The sequence below is a fragment of the Scyliorhinus canicula genome, chromosome 7 (assembly GCF_902713615.1).
Source record: "Scyliorhinus canicula chromosome 7, sScyCan1.1, whole genome shotgun sequence".
NCBI classification, from domain to species: domain Eukaryota; kingdom Metazoa; phylum Chordata; class Chondrichthyes; order Carcharhiniformes; family Scyliorhinidae; genus Scyliorhinus; species Scyliorhinus canicula.
In genome coordinates, this window is record NC_052152.1 from 62,560,225 (window position 1) to 62,584,043 (window position 23,819).

Sequence of the window (23,819 nt, forward strand, 5' to 3'; positions counted from 1 at the left end):
ACCACTTAAATTGATTAAGGAAAAATTGGTGAGTGAGAAATCGATCTTACATTCGTGGATTACATGTCAAATTTTAGGGAACGATTAAATAGAGCAGGTGAATTGGCTGGACAGTATTTAAAGATTGCACAAACATGTGATGAATCAGGTAGCAGACAAGAAATCCAAAGTTTGTAGTTTTGCCACTAATAATGTTTTAGTATTGTTACCAGTGGTAGGTGAACCTTTGAAAGCAAGGTTTTGTGGAACTTATCAGATTGAAAGGGGAAATTAAGTGAGGTGAATTATGTGGTAAGAATGTCGGATAGAAGGAAACCTCACATGTGTTATGTAAATATGCTTAAAAGGTACTTTGAAAGGGAAGGAGAGTAAAAGGAGGAGGTTTTAATGATTCTAACTCAAAGTGACGAACCAAATCCAGATGACTTTGAATTTGACATACCTCAAATTAAATTGGAAAATGAGAATGTTCTTAAAAATTGGAATAAATTGTTGAGTTACCTTCCAGAGGAAAAACAAACTGACCTGAAAGAGTTATTGATATTGATGGGCAACTTTGTGGAGATAAATTGGGAAGTACTAAAATGGCTATACATGATGTAGATGTGGGAAATGCTGTTCTAATAAAACAACATCCATATAGACTTAACCCTTTAAAATGGTTAACAGAGATTAACAGAGATTGAAAGTATGCTTAAAAATGGCATAATTGAAGTGGGTTGCAGCCAATGGAGCTCACCCATAGTGATTGTACCAAAACCAGATGGTACCCAACGGTTGTGTGTGGACTATAGAAAGGTTAATGCAGTTACAAGAACAGACTCTTATCCTATCCCACGTTTGGAGGATTGCATTCGTAAAGTGGGACAATCAGCTTTTATTTCCAAACTGGATTTACTTAAAGGTTACTGGCAGGTACCTTTATCTGAAAGGGCGAAGGAGATTTCAGCTTTTGTGACTCAAGATGGTATAATGGATCGGCGCAGGCTGGGAGGGCCGAAGGGCCTGTTCCTGTGCTGTAATTTTCTTTGTTCTTAAACCAATTCAAAGTTATGCCATTTGGCATGAAAAACGCCCCAGCCACATTTCAATGGTTAACTAACAAAATTGTTTCAGGATTACCCAATTGTGCAGTACACACGACGATCTGGTAATTTTCAGCCAGACATGGAAAGAACATTTAAAGCATCTGATGGAGTTATTCGATCGACTTCAGGAGGCGGGTTTGGAGGTAAACCTAGCCAAAAGTGAATTTTGGAAAAGCCCAAGTCACTTGGACTCTACACTGCCCTTGTAAAGTGGGATAGAAGGAGGGATGACCGGGGCGGCAGCTGTTGACCAATGCATTTTATGAGCTCCCCCACTTTCAAACATATTGGCAGGGGAGCAGAAGGTCCAGTCTATTTTTTTCTGCTGGCTGGGGAATTTAGAATATGTGGGCACAGTCTCAGGTTGTGGGGTTGATCATTTGGGACTGACATGAAGATAAATTTCTTCACTCAAAGGCTTTTGAATCTTTGGAACGTTCTACTCCAGAGGCTTCTGGGTATGCCATTGTTGACTGTATTTAAGACTTGGATGGACAGTCACCTTATGGAATCAAGGAATATGGGAAGTAGGTGTGAAAGTATGATAGAATTTAATACTATCCCAGCCCCCTCCCTAGTGACAGGCTTGGAGGTGGGGGGTCACAATTATTCGGTCAGGGGTGTGTGGAGTCACCACCGATTAAGTCTAGGGTGGGAAGACATGTGGAAGACCTGCAAAGTTTCTTATCTTTTGACCTTCATTCTTATTATTTTTAACCCTTTCCACCCCTCTGTGTTTGTCTGTCTTGTGTCTGGGTAGAGGGTGGGACAGTTAAAGGAGGTAGTATGTATTACCTTGTTGTGATGCAGTTGTATTTACTGCACATTTCATCATTTAACATATTCAGTACTTGCAAATTCGAGACTTTCTATGTATGGAGCTTTGTTCATTTCCCCGGCACTGTCACCCTCGCTCTTGCACAGAGTCCTTGGCCGAGTTAGGGGAGGGTAATATTTTGGATATTTATGGGCAAATGTTGTTGATGGAGCAGGCTTCATTGGAAGAAAGAAGGGGAAATGGGAGGGTGAACTGGGTTTTGTTTTCTTTCTTTTCAGAAATTATTTTATGAAGGCATTTATAGTTTTAACTTTTTTAGACAAAGAGATCCAACAAACCCACAACATAACCCCCCCCCCCCCCCCCCCCCCCACCCCCAAGCATAAACCCTGACTATCATGCTCTATGTAACTGCCCTATCTCATGGTTCTTCCTTCATTGGTTTTCCTACCCTTATTCGTCACTTCCATGCTCCCCCCCCCCCCCCCCCCCCCCCCCCCCCCCCCCCTCCCCGGCTGCCACCTTCAAGCGAACTCCTGTATCAAACCCCTTAAGGCGAATTTGGTTTTCTCCAACCTGAGAAACCCCACCATGTCGCTGACCCAAACCCCCAGACTTTGGAGGCTCCGAGTCCCTCCATCCCTACAGAATCCATCTCCGGGCCACCAGGGAGGCAAAGGCCAAAGCGTTGGCGATTCTCTCTCCCCCCCCCAGGCTCCCGGATCTTCTGACACTCCAAATATTGCCACTTCTGGACTCGAAGTCACCCTACCTTCCAGGACCTCTGACATGACATCCACGAATCCCTGCCAAAATTCCCTTAGCTTAGGATACGCCCAGAACATATGCAAACGATTTGCAGGACCTCCCCCACTCTGCACACGCCGGTCCTCCACCTCCTCAAAAAACCTGCTCATCCGGGCCACAGGCATATCAGCCCTGTGGACCACCTTGAACTGGATCAGGTTCAACCTGGCCACAATGAGGATGCATTAACTCTCCTCAGGGCCTCCTCCCATAACCCAACTTCCAACTCCCGTCCAAACTCTTCCTCACACTTCCCTTCACCTCCCCAATTGGAACCCCTTCCCACTCCATCAGTTCCTTATGTATTTCCGAGACCTTCCCCTCCCCAACCCCTGTTTTTTACATCACCTTATCCTGAGCCCCCTTAGTGGGAGGTGCGGGACCTGCCGCCGAACAAAATTCCGCACTTGCAAGTTCCGGCACCAATTCTCACCTGGCAACTCAAACTCCTCCTCCTGCTTCTCCAAACTCAGGAAACCCTCCTCAATAAAAAGATCTCTGAATCCCTCGATCCCTGCCTGCCTCCACCTCCTAAAGCTCCCGTCCAGCCCCCCCGGAGCGAGCCGGGGGTTGTCACAGATCGGTGACCACACCGACGCACCCTCCAGTCCCATGTGCTGCCTCCATTGCCCCCACACCCTCAGGGCTGCCACTACCACGTGCTTGTGGAGTACCTTTAACAAAGCCTTCAGACTCGTGCCCTTACAAGATGCTGGCTCTACCCACTCCCACTCCCACCCCCACCCCTCCCCCACTACCATTAATATGTTGGCCGCCCAGTACATAGAACATAGAACAGTACATCACAGAACAGGCCCTTCGGCCCTCGATGTTGTGCCGAGCAATGATCACCCTACTCAAACCCACGTATCCACCCTATACCCGTAACCCAACAACCCCTCCACCTTACTTTTTAGGACACTACGGGCAATTTAGCATGGCCAATCCACCTAACCCGCACATCTTTGGACTGTGGGAGGAAACCGGAGCACCCGGAGGAAACCCACGCACACACGGGGAGTACGTGCAGACTCCGCACAGACAGTGACCCAGCCGGGAACTGAACCTGGGACACTGGAGCTGTGAAGCATTTATGCTAACCACCATGCTACCGTGCTGCCCTAAGTAATAGTTGATAAAGTTCAGAAGGGCCAGCCCCCCCGCCCCACCCCATGCACCTGCTCAAGTAGGACCTTCTTCACCCGCAGGGCTTTCCTGGCCCAAATAAAACCCGAGATCGCCGCATTCACTATCCTAAAAAAACGCCTTAGGGATGAAAATTGGGAGGCACTGAAAAACAAACCGCAAACTTGGGAGGACTGTCATTTTCACAGTCTGTACCCTCCCCGCCAATGACAGCGGGAGCACGTCCCACTTTCATTTGCTCTATCAACCTGCCCAAATTTAGTTTATGAATCTGACCCCAATCCCATGCCACTTGAATACCCAGGTACCTAAAACTCCCTCCCACCACCTTGAACGGCATCTCCCCCAATCTCCTCTCCTGACCCCTTGCCTGGATTGCAAAAACCTCGCTCTTGCCCATATTCAATTTATAACCTGAGAATTTCTAGTTCAAAAGCATTTCAAAAACTCACCGTAAGGATTCTCTGCATATCTCCTGTCCACCTGTACAATTTCGTCTACTAGTCTGTCTAACTCCGCCCACTCCGCCTTCTCCTTATGGGCCCGAATTGAGATGAATTCACCTCTGATAACCGCCTTCAATACCTCCCAGACCACCCCCGCCGACACCTCTCCTGTATCATTGCTCTTAATATATCTCCAAAAGACCTCCCTCACCCGCTCACACACCTCCTCCTCGGCTAACGGCCCCACATCCAACCTCCATTGCAGGCGCTGGCCCTTTCCATTACTATCTTGCAAGTCCACCCAGTCCGGGGCGTGGTCAGACACCACTATTGCTGAATATTCAGCATCTACCACCTCAGCCAACAGCTTTTTGTCCATCACAAAAAAGTCTATCTGGGCATATACCTTATGCACATGGGAGTAGAACGAAAACTCCTTACTCCTCGGCCTCACGAATCTCCATGGATCGACCACCCCCCCCCCCCCCCCCCCCCCCCCCCCCCCCCCTCTCCATGTGCTCCATGAACCCCTGAAGCTCCTTAGCCATAGCTGATACCTTCCCAGACCTATAACTCAACCGGTCCAGCCTTGGATCAAGGACCATGTTGAAATCTCCCCCCATAATCAGTTGATGCAAACCTAGGTCCGGAATCTTCCCCAGTGCCCGTCTCATAAATTCCACGGCATCCCAGTTCGGGGCATATATATTCACCAACATCACGGCCTTTCCCTCCAGTTTCCCACTAACCCACATCCCGGGTCAGCCTCTATAATCACCCGCTTATTAACCAAAATCGCCACCCCACTCATTTTGAAGTCTAGCCTCAAAAGGAACACTTGGATTGCCCAATCCATCCCTTCCTCAGCCTAATCTGGTCCCCCACCGTCAAATGCATATCCTGAAACATGGCCACATCCGCCTTCAGTTGCCTCAGGTGTGCGAACACACGGGCCCTTTTGACTGGCCCATTCAGGTCCTGAACGTTCCACGTGACCAGTCTGGCCAGGGAGGGCACCCTGCCCCCCTCCCTTGCCGATCAGCCATACCCTCTCCTAGGCCAGTCTTCAGTCCATGTCCCGCACCTCCCCTGGCCCCCCTCCGCAACTACTATCATCTATCCTCCTCCTCTTTGATAGTTCCCTCCCCGTTAGCAGTACTGTCCCCCCACCACCTGATCCCTCCACTCCCCCTCCAAGAGATATTCAGCTCACCTACCCCCCTGCGCTTTCGTGAACTAGCCCGCCCAGCTAGCCTGGCAGCCCTCGCCCATATCGCCTAGAACCCTACCCCCCACTGATTCCCCAGCTCCCGCACTTAGTGCAAACAATTAAAACAAAGGCAAGAAGTAAAAACAAACAATCCCTCCCAAGGTCCAAACACAAAGACCCACCCCTCATCCCTTAACAAAGAACTGTAAACCAGCCTAAAGCCAAAAAACAGGAAAAAGAAAAACAAACACCAAAAACAAAGATTTTTGCATATAATACGTTCACTCCACTTCTCCTCCATCAAAGTTCAAAGTCCTCCTTCTCCTGCCAGTCCATTCTCCTTCATGAAGTCCACTGCCTTCTCCGCCGAGCCAAAGTACACTCCCGGCCCCCATAGGCGAGCCGGTTACAGGAGTCTGAACTTTACGTCCTTCTTGTACAGGGCCGACTTGACCCTAATAAAGCTCATCCTCGTCTTTGCCAGCTCTGCTCCCAGGTCCTGGTAGGCTGATCTCATCACCTTCCCAGATGCGCCTCATGTGCCTGGCCCATCTCATGGTACGGTCCTTATCCAGGAACCGATGCAACCGTACCATCATTACCCTGGGTGGCTCGCTCCCCTGGGGCTTGTGCATCAGCGCCCTGTGGGCTCGATCCAACTCCAATGGCCAGTCAAAAGAACCTTCCCCAAGCAGCTTCTCCAGCATCCATTCCTTCGCTCCCCTACGGCACGCCCACGTTCCGGATGTTCTACCTATAAATTTGGTTCTCCAGGTCCTACACTTTCTCCAGCAATCGCTTCTGCTGGTCTTGCATCAGTCCCATCTCCACTCAAGGTGGACTGTTCTTCATGCTCCCCGCCAGCTCCTCCAACCTCTGGATCACCTGCCCCTGGGCTACCACGTGGTCAACCATCGCCTTGATCCAGTCCACCGCCCAGGCCAGGTCCTGCAAACTTTCCTTCCACTGCTGGGGGAACTTCTCATTCAAGAAGCTCACCAACTGCTCCATCGACCACTGAGCCGGCAGGGCTGGACCCTGCCCATCCACTATCTCCGCATGCATTGCCAGCACCTCAGCCAACAGGTTTGCTTTTTTCCAGGCACTTCTGGTCCGCCGCTCCATAAACTAGGGGTCACTCTCTTCTGCTCTCACTTCTACATCTTTTTCCTCCAAAATTCCTGCTACAAACCGGGGCAAGGGCCACAAAAAGACCACCATGAGCGGGAGCTACCAAATATGTGACCACTCACTCCATGGCCACCACCGGAAGTCCTGGGTTTTGTTTTCAAGGCAGGGTGTGGAATGAGTCTCTTCACAGGGTCAACTTCACTTCCCCATGTGAGAAGGTAAGCTTGATCCAGTTTAAAGTGGTGCGCAGGGCTCATCTGACCAGGGCATGTATGAGTGGGTTCTTCTCGGGGGTGGTAGTTAGGCGTGAACAGTGTTCTCAGGGGTCGAAAAATCATACCCACATGTTTTGGCCTTGCCTCAAGCTTGTGGGCTTCCCGGACTCCCTTTTTGACACTATGTTGGGGATTTGAGGTATTCAGCTGGAGCCGTGTCCGCTGGTTGCCATTTTTGGAGTATCAGACCTGCTGGTGCTGCAGGCGAGGACAAAGGCAGATGCCCTAGTCTTTGTTTGTTAATAACCCAGAGGTGAGTTCTGCTTGAATGGAGGTACCAGTGCCACCTAGTGACTCAACCCGGTGGAATATTTGTACCTTGAGAAGGTCAAGTATGCAATGAGGGGGTTGATGGAAAGATTCTACTTGAGGTAGCAGCCTTTTATCTCCTTTCAGGGAACTGGTTACCGTCAGCTGTTGCGGTGGTTGGGGGGGGTTGTTTTTTTGTTAAGGTTTTGCCTTTTTTCTGGATGGCTGAGGGGGGAGGGGGCTGGACTGGGGTTCGGGTGGGTGCAGTTTGCATTGGGGTTTGCTGTATTATTACTTTGTTATAATGAAAATCTTTCATGAATAAAAATATTTTTTTTAAAAAGTAACTGCTGGATACCTTGATCAAACACCACCTGTTCTTTACTGCCCAGCAATGCTGAGTGTAGGAGAGGTGTAGGAGAGGTGCTATTGGGGAAGAAGGGAGGTACATCATCACCACATTACAAAGAGAGAAATCCAGGCTCTTTGTTGTATTATCCATATCAGAATTAAGAGAAAAAATGATACACTATTAACATAAACATCATATTGTCATGGTTGATGTATTGTTAACTAATGTACTGTTAACTTTAGGCAGGATTTATCCAGAGGAGAGAAAACAATATCAGTTTTCCCTACAGAACAGTATTAAATATTTATTTTCCACCCGATCCATCAGTTCACAACTGAGTTATCGAATGTGCATTGTTGCTTAATTTCCTTATTTTATTCTTACTGAAAATATTAATTAATTCAAAATGTGTACTTGGTCAAAACAAGAGTGGAATTTGTGAGATGTACAATATTTTACTCATCCATGTCCACTAGGTGGAACTTTGCCAGTACTCCATTCAGTGCAGTTAATGCTTTTGCTGTTGCCCTCACTAACACCTCAGCACAGAAATTACCAGCAGAACCTTTCACAGGTCAGTGATAACCATCTCACATACTGACTCATTCGGGGAAAATACTGTTTAGGATGGTAAATTGGCCACAGACAACATGGATCGTTTGAAGTGATATTTTTGACATGCTACTGTAGAAGCTTGTAGAATAAATGACAAAGGATAGCATGATAGGAAAAAATGATCGCTGACTCATGCCAAGGATAAGCAATCATGAGCCCTAATTTTGTTATTCCGTCAGTGACACCAGTTTAAAATGTTCATGGGTCAGTTTTGTTACAACGTGGGACCGTCATGTAGAGAAGAAAAAACTCACATTTTCTACATTAAATGTTTGACAAAAGCTAGAAACCCCATGTCTTGTGATATCTCTAAACTTATTTCTGCTGGCAAACCATTGAACAGTGCGGGTCTGCAAATGTTGGACAATTAACAGGAAGCGCGCTGTACAGAAAGTCAGATCCATTTGTTTCTTTGCTCGAGTTATTAACATTGAACAACAAAATGAAAAGACAAATTACGCTAAAAGGAAGCATAATTGGCTAACCTCATCACACCAGTTCACAAATATTAATCACCCATCAGGAACTGTGGGCTAGACACAGAAAACAGCCCTGAGGCGAGACTGTCTCCTACATTTTGCCTCAGGAGTTTGATGGAATAGAACCAAGGGAGTGGAGCGTGACACATAAAGGAAAGCAGTCGGATGAGTTTACTCAGAACAAAATAGGAGAAAAACTGCAGAAAGTTGGAAGTTGGAAAAGGTGGTTGCAGGGAGAGGGTGGATGTGACAGTCAAGCAGAAGCAGCCTAACAGTAGGCCGCAATCTTGGTACACTGGTTTCAAAGCTAATGACAGAAGGGGTAGTGAAGGGAAGTTGAAAGCAAGGCTTTGTGATGGCGAAAAGCAGCCTGAATTGCTTTCAAGGATGATTCTGAAGCGGTAAGTAGTTGTGTCTACACAAAAAAAGGAGTGATATTATTTGAGAGGGTCAAAGCAGAATTAACAGTGACCAGTTCGGCTGAATGCAAGATAAATCCAAAAATGCGAATGCTGATTTATACTGCAATTACAAAAAGTACTTACGGTTCTAATGGGCTTCAGAGATTTGATTAGTTTGGCTGACAGGCATCCCAGGGAATCAAGGTCTCTGTATTGTCCTTCCTCCAGCACATACTGGCAGCCATTGTAATCTTTTTCATCGTACAAGACCCAGCTAGGAAGGTGAGAAAAGAAAGTTAAAGGCATATTTCTATAAACATCACAAGATGTTTCAATGCACCACGTCCTGTATTGCAATTAAGATTTCAGTACTGAGGGTGTTGCATTTTAGATTTAATGCAAGTCTTAAATTACATACTGAGTGACTTTAGAAATGCCAGTACGAGAGGACAAATATAACATGTTGAAAATAGCTCTGGGGAGGACATTTTCTGTTATGTGTAACAATATTATAAATATTTTCTTTTTGAGTCTCCGTAAACAGGGCCGAAAGGAGCAGTTTCACAAAAAATGTTAAGCATAAATTTTTTAGCATCAAGTGGAAAATGACTTAATTTTAGAAAAGCAAAAATATTGCAGGTTCCTAATTTTAAGGAGCTATTCAGACAGATTAAGAAGAAGAAGAAAATAGTTTTGCACTCATACCATCCGCGAGAAACTTTAAACGAATTTGGTTGTAAAGATGGTAAACTGGGTATTTCTGTTATAAATTCAACACTTTCTCCCTGAAAGTCAATTCTGTTGTAAACCCGGAGCTGTAAAACAGATGCATAACAATAGTTTTGTAACTTTCCAAAACTTTTTCTATATTAGACGTAAACTTATTAATATATTAACATCACTGACCAAACGTTAATCTCAGTGGCAAAGGCACGACTTTTGCCATTCAGTTCATAATTGTTGCTCAAGGCTTTTTTGTGGGCTTGAGTGAGGATTTCCACTTATTGGGTGTCAGACCCAATGTGCTCCCTCTACGGACCATCGGTGAGCAGGATAGGCAACAGTAAGCCGAAACAGGGGCGGAATTCTCCGACCCCCCCCCGGGGAGTTCCAAATTTTCCGCCCCTGAGATTCGGAGGGGGCGGGAATCGCGCCGCCCCAGTCGGCGGGCCCCCCGCGGCGATTCTCCGGCCCGCGATGGGCCGAAGTCCCGCGGTTGACAGGCCTTTCCCGCCGGCGTGGTTTAAACCACCTCTCTTACCGGCGGGAGTGGCGGCGCAGGCGGGCTCCGGGGTCCTGGGGGGGTGGAGGTGCACGGGGTGATCTGACCCAGGGGGTGCTCCCACGTTGGCCTGGCCCGCGATCGGGGCCCACCGATCTGTGGGCGGGCCTGTGCCATGGTGGCACTCTTTTTCTTCCGCCCCCACCATGGCCTTCACCCTGGCGGAGGCGGAAGAGACCCCCTCCCCTGCGCATGCGCCGCTATGCCCTCAGCAGCTGAGGACTTACACCGGCCGGCGAAGTCCTTTCGGCCCCGGCTGGCGTGGTGCCAAAGGCCGTTCATGCCAGCCGGCGGAGTGGTAACCACTCCGGCGCGGGCCGAGCCCCTCAATGTGAGGGCTTGGCTCCTAAAGGTGCGGAGAATTCCTTTGAGGCAGCCCGACGTCGGTGTACCCCCCGCCACGCCGGGTAGGGGAGAATCCAGGCCCAGATTGAATAGTTGGTAATCCAGGAAGAACAGAAAATATACATTATATATAAATCATGTGCAGGAAGCAAACTAAAGATTTGGACATAAGAATAATACAAAAAATAGGAACAGTAATAGACCAGATGGTCCATTAAGGCTGCTCCACCATTCAATTCAATCATGGCTGATCATGGCCTTCACCTCCAGTGTCCTGCTGTCATGATAATGGAGACTAATCCTGGAATTATATTGGAAATATTGGCTTTAAGAAATATCTGTGTTGTATATTTTCAGAAATGGACATAAGACACCAAAGATGGCTGAGAATGTACAACTGGCCACTGACAGGAGTGGCTGCAGGGGGTTCCTCAAATAAACAATGGAACCTCGCCCTGTGTTTCCAGACAAGGTACTTGTAAAACCACCCAAAGATGGATTACCATGTCTAGTGAGGACAAAGGGACATAATGACCTCCTCATCTCCAAGACTCTGGGTATAATGACCTAGAATGACAGTAAATTCCGATCCTCTTAGAATACACACATCTGGTATTAAAAGCATGTTTGCTACCAGCCTGTGCTGTTCTGTCTGTGTGTGTATGTGTGTGCTGTGAGAAAAGTAGCTGAAATGTTGTCACACTGAAGAGAATACAACAACCAAGGCAGGGCCCCTGCAAAGATAGCCAGTTTTCGCAGGAATATCCAAAGCTCTCTCTCTTTCTGTAAAAGTCGATAAACCAGCAGAAGGATCACAGTTGGAAAAGAACTGAATTCCATTCCAAACTACCGAACTTAAGGACACCTGATCTGAAGAATCAGCTTTGTGCCAGCATCCAAGCCAATTATACTGAAAACAATAAAAAAAAGGCCACAACGCATCTACATCTACTCGCAACTCAAGGACTATTCTGTACAACATTGTAAAATATTTACTCACTATTGGACTCAATTTTTATCTTTAATTCGTGTGACTGTACATGCAATTGCTTTACAATTTCTCCATATCTTTTAATAGACTCATTCTATCTTAACTGAAGAAAGCCTGGTTAAATTGGTGCCTATATAAACTTACCTACTGTGTCTGGAAAAGGGCGGCACAATAGCACAGTGGATAGCACTGTTGCTTCACAGCGCCAGGGACCCAGTTTTGATTCCCGGCTTTTACTCAGTGTTTCCGAACAGACACTGGAGTTTGGCGACTCGGGGATTTTCACAGTAACTTCATTGCAGTGTAATGTAAGCCTACTTGTGACACTTTATAATGATTTCTGTAAAATTATTATTATTATCCAAGGGAATACGAACCTTGTTGGATTAAACCTTTGTTGCTACCAGCAGAGGGTGGGTTGAACAAAGACATGGAGTTAGTCATCCCTCCTCAATTGGGTTTGTGAAAACTTAGAGGTTATCTCAGCCAGATGATTTATATCAAAGGCTCTCACCCGGATCAATAACCTTTGGGGAACCCCACCTGGGGATCGTCGTAAGACTTCCCATTCCGGATATCCCTTGATTCACTGAGAGATCAGAAATCTGTCTCTCAAACCTTAAGGATATTCAACGATGGAGCATCTACAACCCTCTGTGGTAGAGAATTTCAAAGATTCACAACCCTTTGAGTAAAGTCATTTCTCCCCTTTTCCTGAGATTGTGCCCATGTGTTTTAGATTTCCCAAAAAGTGGAAGCAAAGCTTCCATGCTATCGAGCCCCTTTAGAATTTTGTCGGTATCAATGAGATTTCCTCTCCTTCATCTAAACTCCAAAGAATTTAGCCCAATTTACTTAGCTTCTCATCATAGGATCAATCCCAGGGATCAATCTCTAGTGAACATTAGCTCTACTGCCTCCAATGCAAGTATGCAATTTCTTAAATTAGGCAGCTAAAACTGCAGACAGTTCTCCAGATGTAGTCTCGCCAGTTGAAGCAAGACATATTTTTACCTGTAAACGTCCCTTGCAATAAAGGCCAAATGCCATTTGCCTTCCTAATTACTTGCTACACTTGCATGCTAACTTTCTGCGTTCCTTGTATGAGCACACCCAATCTCTTTGACCATCAATACTTAAAAGTTTCTCACTTATTAAAAAATATTCTGCTTCTTTATTCTTATGACCAAAGCTATTAGCTTCACATTTCCCCTATATTACACCCCATCTGCCATCTTGTTGCTCAATCACTTCAGCTGTCTATATCTCTCCGCAGCCTTTCTGTGGTCCTCCCCACAGCTTACCTTTCCACTCGGTTTTGTATCATCAGCAAACTTAGATACATTACACTCTGTCTCTTTGCCAAAGTCATTAATATAGATTGTAAATAGTTGATGCCCCTGCATCGATCCCTATGGTATTCCACTGCTCACTGCCTACCAATTGAAAATACTCCATTTATGCCCACTCTCTGCCTCCTGTCCATTAGCCAATCTTCTATCCATGTTATTATATTACCCCCAACTCCCTGAGCCCTTATCTTGCCTATTAAGCTTTTCTGTGGCACCATATTGGATGTCTTTTGGAAATCCAGGTGCACTACATTTGTCAGGAGCTCTTTGTCTACCCTACTAGTTACATCTTCAAAAATGGGATTATGAAAGAAATGGAAAAGAGATTAATAGAAAAACAAAAAGTATATATTTTTTAAATTTGCAGAATTAATTTTCTTCTGAAGGAATAACAGTCTAAACTTGTAAGAATATATATTTCAAAGTCATATTCAGCAGTAATTATCACTTATCATGAAAAGGTAATTTACTCCTAAATGCACCATCCCTCACGTTTTAAAATTGTCTTGAGTGTGCAACAAATACTCCAAATTCACATCATTATAGTGATTTCAATGCTGAGACTATCACGGAGGACTACAACAGCATACCCTGCAAAGGAGTAGCATATCTCTAATAGCAACTTCTGGATTCTTGTATTTATCACATGTGCAGAATCCAAAGGCTGCTGTCAGATTTACCCTGTAATAATGGTGATAAGCACTGATGGCCTCGCTGTTATTATTATAGCAAAATCTTGGCCCATATCTTAAGAGATGGGAACAGCATGGAAGAACCTACTTGTCAGCTTTTCATAGTCTTCAACACAATGATGTACAGTTACACATTTAGTCATTTTGATATATTATCCCTCACCTACTCCTTTTGGAAAATAATCTGGAGGCCAACTTGGTTCCAAATGTTCATCCCACACATAAACTGACTGGCTGAAGGAGCAGCTGTCATTGGGAGCTCAGTGTATGCAAAACTCTGGAAGCATCATATCCTACCATATAGCAAGTTGGAACTTGGATAACCTGTGTCAATGCTGTGGAGAAGTCATACAGATTCGAAATGTTAATTCTTGTTTTTCGCTCCACAGATGCCGCCTGGCCTGATGAGGTTTTCCAGCATTTTCCGGTTTCATTTTATATGTGCAGCTGGACCTCCTTCTTTGATCGCCACAATTAATCAAAAGGGCGGCTCAAGCAGATTTATATTGATTTTTGACTTCGAGGCTTTCTGGTGCTGGCCTTCAACAGCTGATGGTCACAACAATGTAAATTAGTGGCTTCTATTTTGAAACCTATTGCAAAGATGATCCATTTTTACATTGTGTCTTCTTGGCTGCTGCCAGTTGGTGTTGATATAATGACATTGACATCAATTTTTCCTTCTGGCACTCCCAAGGCTGGCAACACGTGGGGCATACATTCTGCCTGCTCGATTATGTCAACAGGTCGGGTACTGTGTTGCAGGTCGGAGAGTTGTGGAGGGGGAGGGGGTGTCAGTAGGGGATCACTATAGTCGGGTGCATGAGTCGGTGAAGGTTCCATAATCATCACATCTTCAATGATAGGGAAGCCCATCAGTGCAAAAGACAAGACTGGAGCATTTGCAACCATCTTCACCTAGAAATCCCAAGGACATCATCCAACTTGGCATCCTCCGGAGGTTAAACATCACAATCCAGTCTTCAGTCAATTTAATTCACTCCATGCGATATCAATTATTGTTGTCAATGAGGAGCACCTAAAAGGTAAGTCCAAAATAGTTTATTTCCTACTCACAGTTAGGAAATATAGCAACTAAGCAACACTCCATTCTGAGATGCCGGCTCCCTCTTGGGCCGACTTTTATCTCAGCGAATTAATGAGCCGCGTTGTTGGGCTTCTGCCTCTCAGCGGGGTAGCTCCTGTTCTACGAGCCCCATGGGAAGATCGATCGGGTCGTTCCTATGGGTCTCATGGGGGTTATAACATGCCTCCTCCCCCAAAGTCTGTAGGTCCCTCTGTTGTGGGGAGTGGAGGAGGTTGTCTTCTTCGCTTTTCCCGCGTTTGTGCCTCCAGCTGTTGTGGTGCTAGGTCGGGGAGCATGAAATGTGTTAAGGAATGTTATTTTTGCATCGATCCTCTGGGAGGCACTGTTGGCAACCGTGCCCTGGCGAGGCTATTGTCCGAAAACACAGATGCCTGAGTCTCCATGCCATATCTTGAGTCCTCCATCTCACGCATCTCAGTGTAAGGGCCTCCAGGGAATGATGTCCCGAGGACCCCTTGTGCAGGGCCGGTGGAGGTGGAAAATGGTTCCTGCAGTGGGGTTGGCCCTGACGCCATTTATGGTCCTTGCAGGATGTTCTCCATAACTCTCTGAAAAGTAGCGCAAACTGATGACAGCCGAAATGTCATCCTTGTCTACTTGTACAGCTTCTGTGGGTATTAATGGTCACAAGTTTTCTGGAAGCCGCATCTAGCTCCAATTGGAGGTCTGCGCGATCCATGTCAAGTTTAGAAAAAGAGTGTCTTCCAGTCAGCTTTGCGTAGAGGTCCTGTATTCGCAGCATCAGGTATCTGTCCAAAGGAGAGGCCTTGTTTACTGTTAGTTTGTAATTCCCACACAGGCAGACAATTTTATCTGGTTTCAGTACCGGGACTATTAATCGCTGCCCAATCTGCAAATTGTACCTGGTAGATGATTCCTAGACTTTCCAAGCGGTTGAGCTCACCCTCTACTTCTGTCAGCAATGTGTAGGGAACTAGGGGGGGCATGAAGTACTTTGGCTGGGCCTCAGGGTCTACATGAATTTTAGCCACAGCGCCTTTGATCTTACTCAGGCATTTATTGGCTGACCTGGCGTTGCTGGTCCCTGCAGTTTCTCCGGCACAGGTGCTGCACCTGTGTGAGTCCTTGTCCAGTGGTTCAGGGGAGATATCTCACCTGGCTGCAGTGGCCCTCGGTCAACAGGCCTGCTCCAATGGTGTTCAGGTAAGGGCTGGGTCATGAGATTTTGTTCCTATGGGATGTTGCTCGTCTGAGTGTGGGGCCTCCGACACTATTCATCTCCCTCTCTGACATACCATCGAGCTCCTGGACTCCCTTCCCCACATTCTCCCATGAGAGGAAGCTTCTCGATGGACGTTATTAGGGATAAAGATGGTTCGGCCAGCAATTCCTGCTGGGTTGCTATCTTGTTAACTCCGCACACAAGTCAGTCTCGTAGCAGCTCCGGTAGGGATAGCCCGCAGTCGCAGCGCTCTACCAGTTTGTGTAAGCGTGCCAGAAACTCAGTAACAGATTTCCCTGGGGTTCTCTCGACCGTATTGAATCGATATATTTTGGACGATATTCACAGTTAGGAAATACAGCAACTATGGGGCCATAGTGGTTCGTTACGAGCAGCACCAATTCATCAAACGTTTTGAGAGTCTGGGGCCTCAGGGTAGATTAAGCTCTTCATGACATTAAGGTGGAGGCACAACAGTCCGTCAAAAGAATCACCTTCTGGTGGTCCTTCCCAGTAATGGCTTTTGCCCTGAAACAATGGTGCATACGCTCCGTGTACTGAACCCAGCATTGCGTTTACTGAAGCGTGAATTTTTGAAACAGTGGTAACCTTCTTCTTGAGTGATAAACTTCATTGAGATGCAGCCATGGTCTGAGTGTCCAGCAGCACCACCTGTAGTTCTGCTTTATCCTTGTCGCTGATATTGTAGTCAATAAGGAGCCCCGCAAAGGTAAATTAAAAGTAGTTTATTTCCTAGCATGGTAGCACAAGTGATTAGCACTGTGACTTCACAGCGCCAGGGTCCCAGGTCGATTCCACGCTGGGTCACTGTCTGTGCGGAGTCTGCACTTCTCCCCGTGTCTGCGTGGGTTTTTTTGGGCACTCCGGTTTCCTCCCACAGTCCAAAGATGTGCAGGTTAGGTGGATTGGCTGCTAAATTGCCCTTAGTGACCAAAAAGGTTAGAAGGGGTTATTGGGTTACGGGGATAGGGTGGAAGTAAGGGCTTAAGTGTGTCGGCAGACTTGATGGGCTGAATGGCCTCTTTCTGTACTGTATGTTCTGTGTACTCACAATTAGGGAATACAGCAATTTAGCAACACTCCAAGTCCCAGCCGGGACCATCCTGAGATGCCGGCTAACTCTTGAGCCCATTTTTATCTTGGGTAAATTAACGAGTCCTGCTTTTGGACCTCCACCCCTCAGCAGGGGAGCTCGAATTCAAAGAGCTGTACCAGAGGTTGATTGAGTTGTCCCTGTGGGTCTTATGGAGGTTATAGCATCAATAAACGCTAAAGGCAATGGAGGTTGCAAAGGCGATGGACCCCAACAGTATTCTGGCAATAGTACCGAAGACTTGTGTTAAAAACGTGCTGCACCCCTAGCCAAGCTGTTCCAGTGCAGCTACAACACTGGCATCGTCCTGGCAATTGCCCAGGTGTGTCCTGTGCACAAAAATCAGGACAAATCCAACCTGGCCAATTACCACCCAATCAGTTGACTCTCAAGCATCAGCAAAGAAATGGAGGGGGTCATCAACAGTGCAAACAACTCCTCATCATGTGCCAGGCTCAGTCTAATTCAATTTAAGTTGGTCCACTGGGCACACTTGACGACAGCGAAAATTAGCAAGTTTTTTGGGGTAGATGACAATTGTATGAGGTGAAAGGGCAGCCCTGCAAACCATGTCCACATGTTGTGGGCATGCCCAGAGCTTAGAGAGTTCTGGCAAGGGTTCACGAGGGCAATGCCCAAGGTGCTTAACATACAGGTAGTGCCGAGTCCAGAGATAGCGATCTTTGGAGTGTTAGAAGACCCGGGAGTTCAGGGGGCGAAAGAGGCCGACGTCTTGGCCTCTGCCTCCCTAGCAGCCCGGAGACGGATTTTATTAATGTGGAGGGACTCTAAACCCCCGAGTGTAGAGACTTGGGTTAACGACATGGCTGGGTTTCTCAACCTCGAGAAAATAAAGTTTGCCTTAAGAGGGTCTACGCTAGCGTTCTCTCGGAGGTGGCAGCCGTTTGTCGACTTTCTCGGGGAAAATTAAAATGTCAGCAGCAGCCGCAATCCGGGGGTGGGGGGGGGGGGGGGGGGGGGTGGTGGAGGGGTGCGAGTGCTTCATTGGGGTGGTGTGGGAAGACTGAGTCGCGTGGGGTAATGTCTATTTAATTGTTATTGTATATTCTCTTTTTGCACTATGTTCATGTTCACTCTAGTTTGTTTTGTTATTATTGTTACTACTGTTTTATTATGAAAAATTCTGCAAAACCTTAATAAAAGTACTTTTAAAAAAACAGTGCAAACAAGCAGCAGTTGCTTAGCAATAACCGGCTCACTGATGTTCAGTTTGAGTACTAACAGGGCCATTCAGCTCCTGATCTCTTGGTTCAAACATGGACAAAAGAGGTGAAGTGAGAGTGACTGCCTTTACCAAGTCCAGAATTAATTTGTATTCATCCATGCGATTTGGGCATTGCTGGCTAGGCCTAATTGCTTTCAGGAAACTGGTGGTGAGCTGCCTTCTTGAGCCGCTGCAGTCCATGTGGTTTAATTATATCCATAGTGTTGTTCGGGAAGGAGTTCCAGGATCTTGACATAGCATCAAGGATCCCTAATAAAACTAAGTGAATAGGAATCAGGGGAAATCTTTCCTCTGGTTGGAGTCATTTTTGGCACAAAGAAGGACAACTGTGGTTGCTGGATGTCAAAGTTTTGACAAAGACTCACCCACACTCTAAACGTCAGCTCCCTTTTCTCTCCACAGCAGCTGCCAGATGTACTGAGATTGTCCAGTATTTTCTGTTTTTGTTTCAGATTCCAGCATCCACTGTAATTTGCTTTTACTCTGCACATCTTTTGGGTTGTGGGCGTGAGACCCAAGCAGACATGGGGAGACTGTGGGAACTCCACACGGACAGTGACCCAGGGCCAAGATCGAACCCAGGTCCTTAGCGCCGTGCGCCATCGTGCCGCCAAAACTTCAAAAACATTTGAAGACTAAGCTTGGTGAGTTCGAGGACAAACCTCTTTATTTTGTTCAACAGATGCAGTGAGATCTTAAATCATCAGCTGAAGTCATTATCAGAAATTGAACACTGAATAATGAAGCAAGTGAGATCGTGATGACCAAGCAGGCTCACCTGCCACGTTAAAGGTAATTGAAAATGGTGGGTTGCAAAGGTTGACCTGCGTGGGTTATGTAAGTCGGCAGGCGTGTGTCGCAAAGGTGGGCAGGCGTGGGTCGCAAAAGGCGGCCGGCGTGGGTTACGAAGGTCGGCCGGTGTGGGTCGCGAAGGGTGGCCGGTTGGTAAAAATGGGTACTGGGCAAAAAAGTTTGCAAAACACTGATCTACAGTATCCTTCCATGCTATATGGTGTTCATATATATTTCATACTGCCAGGACATAAAACCTTTCTGTAATAACGCAAGATGATTTGATGTGGCAAGTAATGAATGAAAGCATTTATTGAACAAGAACAACTATATACACCAAGTGTTTTAGCAGCACAACTATATAAGTCCACTCCTTACAACGCCCTGGCTCCAACTGTCATTCTCTAGCCCCGGGTTTGCGTGCTCGCGTTCCAAAGCCACCTGATCAGTGAAGGATCGCCCATCAAAGGGGCCACGCCCCCCACCACACTTTCCCTTTCATAAACTTAAGCAATTCTAAAACAAGTTGGTAAAAAAATCCCAACTTACAATTAAATTAATAAATAGGAATGTTTGTAACCTCAAAATTGATTGTGTTAATTTGTTCCTTAAACCAGGCACTTGATTAATGATAGTCGTATTTCATCCTTGGCTGTATTAGATCTCCTTGAAAGCCAAGGCTCTCATCTGAAAAAGGATTGAGCTTAATTTATGTAGAATTTTGATTAAATGCAATTTTGAAGAATTGCATATTAAGGAAGGCACAGAAGCATAAAAGGGAGTGACAATAGAGTACCACTGCTCCTCTCAAATATGGCACATATTATACTGTGGATCTAATTGATCACCTCTTCACTTTGCAATCCAAAGAAACACATCAGAAACTGGCTCAGAAAACAGGACAGCAAATGACGGCAAAAGGTCAAGGTGATGTGTGCAATCATGTGATGAAGATCGAAAGGCTCTGTGACAGTTACGGGAATGAGAAGCTATTTTGCACAAGAATACAAGATATGACACAAGATATTAATGATTAACATTTGTACCAAAGCCTATCGCTGGCGATAATATCAGCTGAGAGTTTAAGGCATAGATGTGCCATTCTTAATAATAATCTTTATTAGTGTAACAAGTAGGCTTACATTAACACTGTAATGAAGTTACTGTGAAAATCCCCATTTTTTTCAATGGAAGCATTAACAGGTTTATAATAAATTGTTTAACCATTCTGTTCAAATAGTACACCAAGGAATACCATGCAAAATTAACACAAAAGGTAATTTCTTGGCTGAAAAAAAGCACAGTGGTACAGCAAGAAACAGCTTCAAGAATCAAGAAGCAGGTACATTATTTTGTTAGTATCATTTTATCACAATGAAAATGATTCACTATTTTAGTGATTTTCTATCCTGCTTAGTAGGGAATTTTCTCTGATTTGAAATAGTACATTTATCATCAGACTTTTGTATACATATAAAAATGACACAGGACCACTTACCTCATTCCAAAATTAGTGCCAGACAATATAAATGAAGATTATTGGATTATAAATATTTACTAAATAAAAAATTAATTGTTTGAATTTAATACTTATTGTACCTGAAACTGTGTTTCATTCCCTCCAACAGGTTCCTGTAATACAATTCACAGGATATTTCGTCAGCCAGTTTAAAATATATTTTATTATTTCAACACAGTTGCTAATACAAAATTCACTGAATTTTAAAACAGAACAGAATTGTTTTGATGTTTAAAATAAATACCGGACATTTCATTTCACTGTTAAGAAATATGTGTTCACTCAGTAGGAATGCTTTTCTGTAAAAGGAACAGTTTAACAACCACTAGTTGATCTCCAATGATGCTACATGGAATCAAGATTAAATAAGTGAGTAGGGTTAGGGGGTGGAACAGCATGCATGGATATAATTCAATCCCCATTTGAAAGAAATACATTTTGTTCTTAGTTCTGTATATTTCCATTGTAAAATTCTATGCCCAAAGTTATAATGGAAACTGTCAGTGCAAACTTATCACAGTGAGCAATATTGAGTAAAAGTATAGAGCCACCATGCTCTCTGTGAGCCTCTTGCGATTTCCAATGAGCCTATCAATAAAAGTGGCACATCTTCATTATTGCGCGCACATTTTGTTTTAAAAAGAAAATTGCAATATTAAACTCTAAAATTCTGTACTTTACAATTTAAAAATAAGCCACTTGAAACTGGCTACTCACTGGGATCCTTTTATTCCGAAGACAAAATTTCCCACCGGTTGGCTACGTGGAACATAGTTTCCGTTGTTTCTAATAGTCTTAATGAAACCAAATCATTGCACCATTTTTCCAGACAGTGTAGTAGAAAATATATTTAAGCAACAAACCAGAAATTCAGACATGCCCACCATGGTGAGGTCCAAAGCTCCCATGTCTGACCTAAGGACTAATTTGCATCAGATTGGCGTGACAGGAAGAGCCAATGAAAATTGGTGCTGTTATCAGTGTCCGTGTGGCCCTCACGTACGTGTGAAAAATAAGGGGCTGGATTCTCCAAAAATGGGGCTATGTCCCCACTCCGGTATATAAATGCTGGTGTTCTATTCCAGATTTCCCTTTAAAATATATTCAGCAATTCACCTACCTGCAGGGGGCTGGCAGGGACCCGGGGATCTTCCCGCAGCTTTGGATGCGGATACGGGACCCTGCACTTCCGGTTTTGAGTCCATGCATGCGCATGGCGGCAGCCTCCAACAGCCATGCTGAACGCGATGGCGGACTTAGCCAATGGATCTGGACCAACAAACAAGGTCCCACCGATCTGCCCCGCGCCGCTCCACATGGCCCGCCCGATCACCGCCCCAGCCCATAAGGCCTCCCCCCCCCAGTGCTTGACTGAGTCCACAGCCACCGCACGCGAGTCCCGACTGGCCAGACATGGTTAGAACCATGCCGTCGGGAATTCGGCCGTTTGGGACCATTGTATCGCTGGGAGGGCCTCTAGCAATGGGCCCCCAGCTGCACTGCGTCATTCGCGCGTGGGCGATTCTCCAGATTTTAAAACTAATATTAGAGGATTTCAACTTCCCCAACATTAATTGGGATAGTTATAGTGTACAGGGTTTAGAGGGGGCGGATTTCTTGAAATATATTCAGGAGAGCTTTTTATGTCAATGTGTAGAAGGTCCAACAAGGGATGGGCACTGCTGGATCTAATTTTGGGGAACAAAGCTGGACATGTGTTTGAGGTGGCAATGGGGGAGCATTTTAGTGATAGCGACCACAATACAGTATAGTTATGGAAAAGTAAACATATGGTCCTCGAAAAGGCGGATTTTATTAGGATAAGGCAGGATCTGACCAAAGTAGATTGGGAAGAGCTACGTGTGGAAAAATCTACAGCAGAGCAGTGAGGGACATTCAAAAAGGAAATGGGGAGAGTAAAGGCCCAATATGTTCCCTTTAGGGTGAAATGTAGGATCAACAATCCCAGAGAACTCTGGATGTCTCGGAATATTTAGGACAGGATAAGAAATAAAAGAAAGGCTTTTAGCAGGCACTGAGGGAACAAATCAGCAGAGGGGAACTTAAGAAAGCAGTTAGGACAGCAAAGAGGGGGCATGAAAAAACAGGCGGGTAAGATTAGGGATAATGCTAAAATACTCTCTCAAGTATATTAAGAGGAAGAGGATAACCAGGGAAAGAGTAGAGCCATTAGGGACCAAGGGGCTGATCTGTACATGGAGCCAGAGAACATTGGTTGGGTGTTAAATGAATACTTCACATCTGTCTTCACTTGGGAGGAGGATTTAGGTACAGAGGGGGCGATTCTCCGCACTAACGACGGTGCGGAGAATAGCGGGGGTCGTAAATTTTTACGGCCACGCTGGTCTGACGCCCTCCCGCTATTCTCCCCCCCCCACGCCCGCCTCCCGACACGAATCGCTGCCCGCCGTTTTTTTACGGCGAGCAGCGATTCTCAGCTGGCCGATGGGCCGAAGTCCAAGCCCTCTACGACCGTTTTTAGGAACGTCAAACACACCTGGTCTGACCGTTCGTAAAAACGGCCGTAAAGTTGTGATCTTGGGAACCATGGCACCGATTGGCACGACAGTACCACGGCCGTGCCAAGGGTGCCATGGGCCCGCGATCAGTGGGCACCGATCGTGGGCAACGGGTACTTACCCCGCGCACTCTTTGTCCTTCCGCTGCCCCGCTGTATCCATTCGCGGGGCGGCTGAGGGGCATCCCGGCCCGCGCATGCGCGGGTTTCGTGCAAATGCGCGATGACATCATCCGCGCATGCGCGGGTTGGAGTCTTCCAATCCGCGCATGCGCGGCTGACGTCATGTGACGCGTCAGCCGTCGCAAACTCTGGCAAGCGGGCTTAACGAAATTCATTAAGCCTGCGATGCCGGAGTTCACGGCCGCAGCATGCTAGCCCCGACCGGGGACCAGAATCGGTTCCCGGTCGGGGGGCGGAGGCTGGCGTCAAACCCGCCCGTTTTTGACGCCAGCCTCACGATTTCTCCAGGTTTCGGAGAATCACGCCCAGAATTCGTGGAGAGGAACTCGGAGGTTCTCAAAACATTTTACATAGGAATTGAAGAGGTTTTGGTGAGTTTAAAAGTAGTCAAATCCCCAGGTCTGGGTTAATTATATCCCAGGCTGCTGTAGGAGGCAAGGGAGAAAATGACAGAGGCTCTGACCCAAATTTTTAATTCCTCCCTGGCCACTGGGGA

The 23,819-nt window shown here is 46.1% G+C and overlaps 1 protein-coding gene across 1 annotated transcript in view; it reads right to left on the reverse strand.

Moving 5' to 3' along the window:
* Positions 1 to 23,819, reverse strand: part of LOC119969033 — a 139,018-nt gene that overhangs the window by 25,349 nt on the left and 89,850 nt on the right. Inside the window, exons 16-18 of the mRNA XM_038802174.1 lie at positions 20,682 to 20,714; positions 9,683 to 9,792; positions 9,122 to 9,251 (exon numbers count right to left, since the gene is read on the reverse strand). Coding sequence (XP_038658102.1) covers positions 9,122 to 9,251; positions 9,683 to 9,792; positions 20,682 to 20,714 — 273 coding nt within the window. The remainder of the gene's footprint in view (positions 1 to 9,121; positions 9,252 to 9,682; positions 9,793 to 20,681; positions 20,715 to 23,819) is intronic.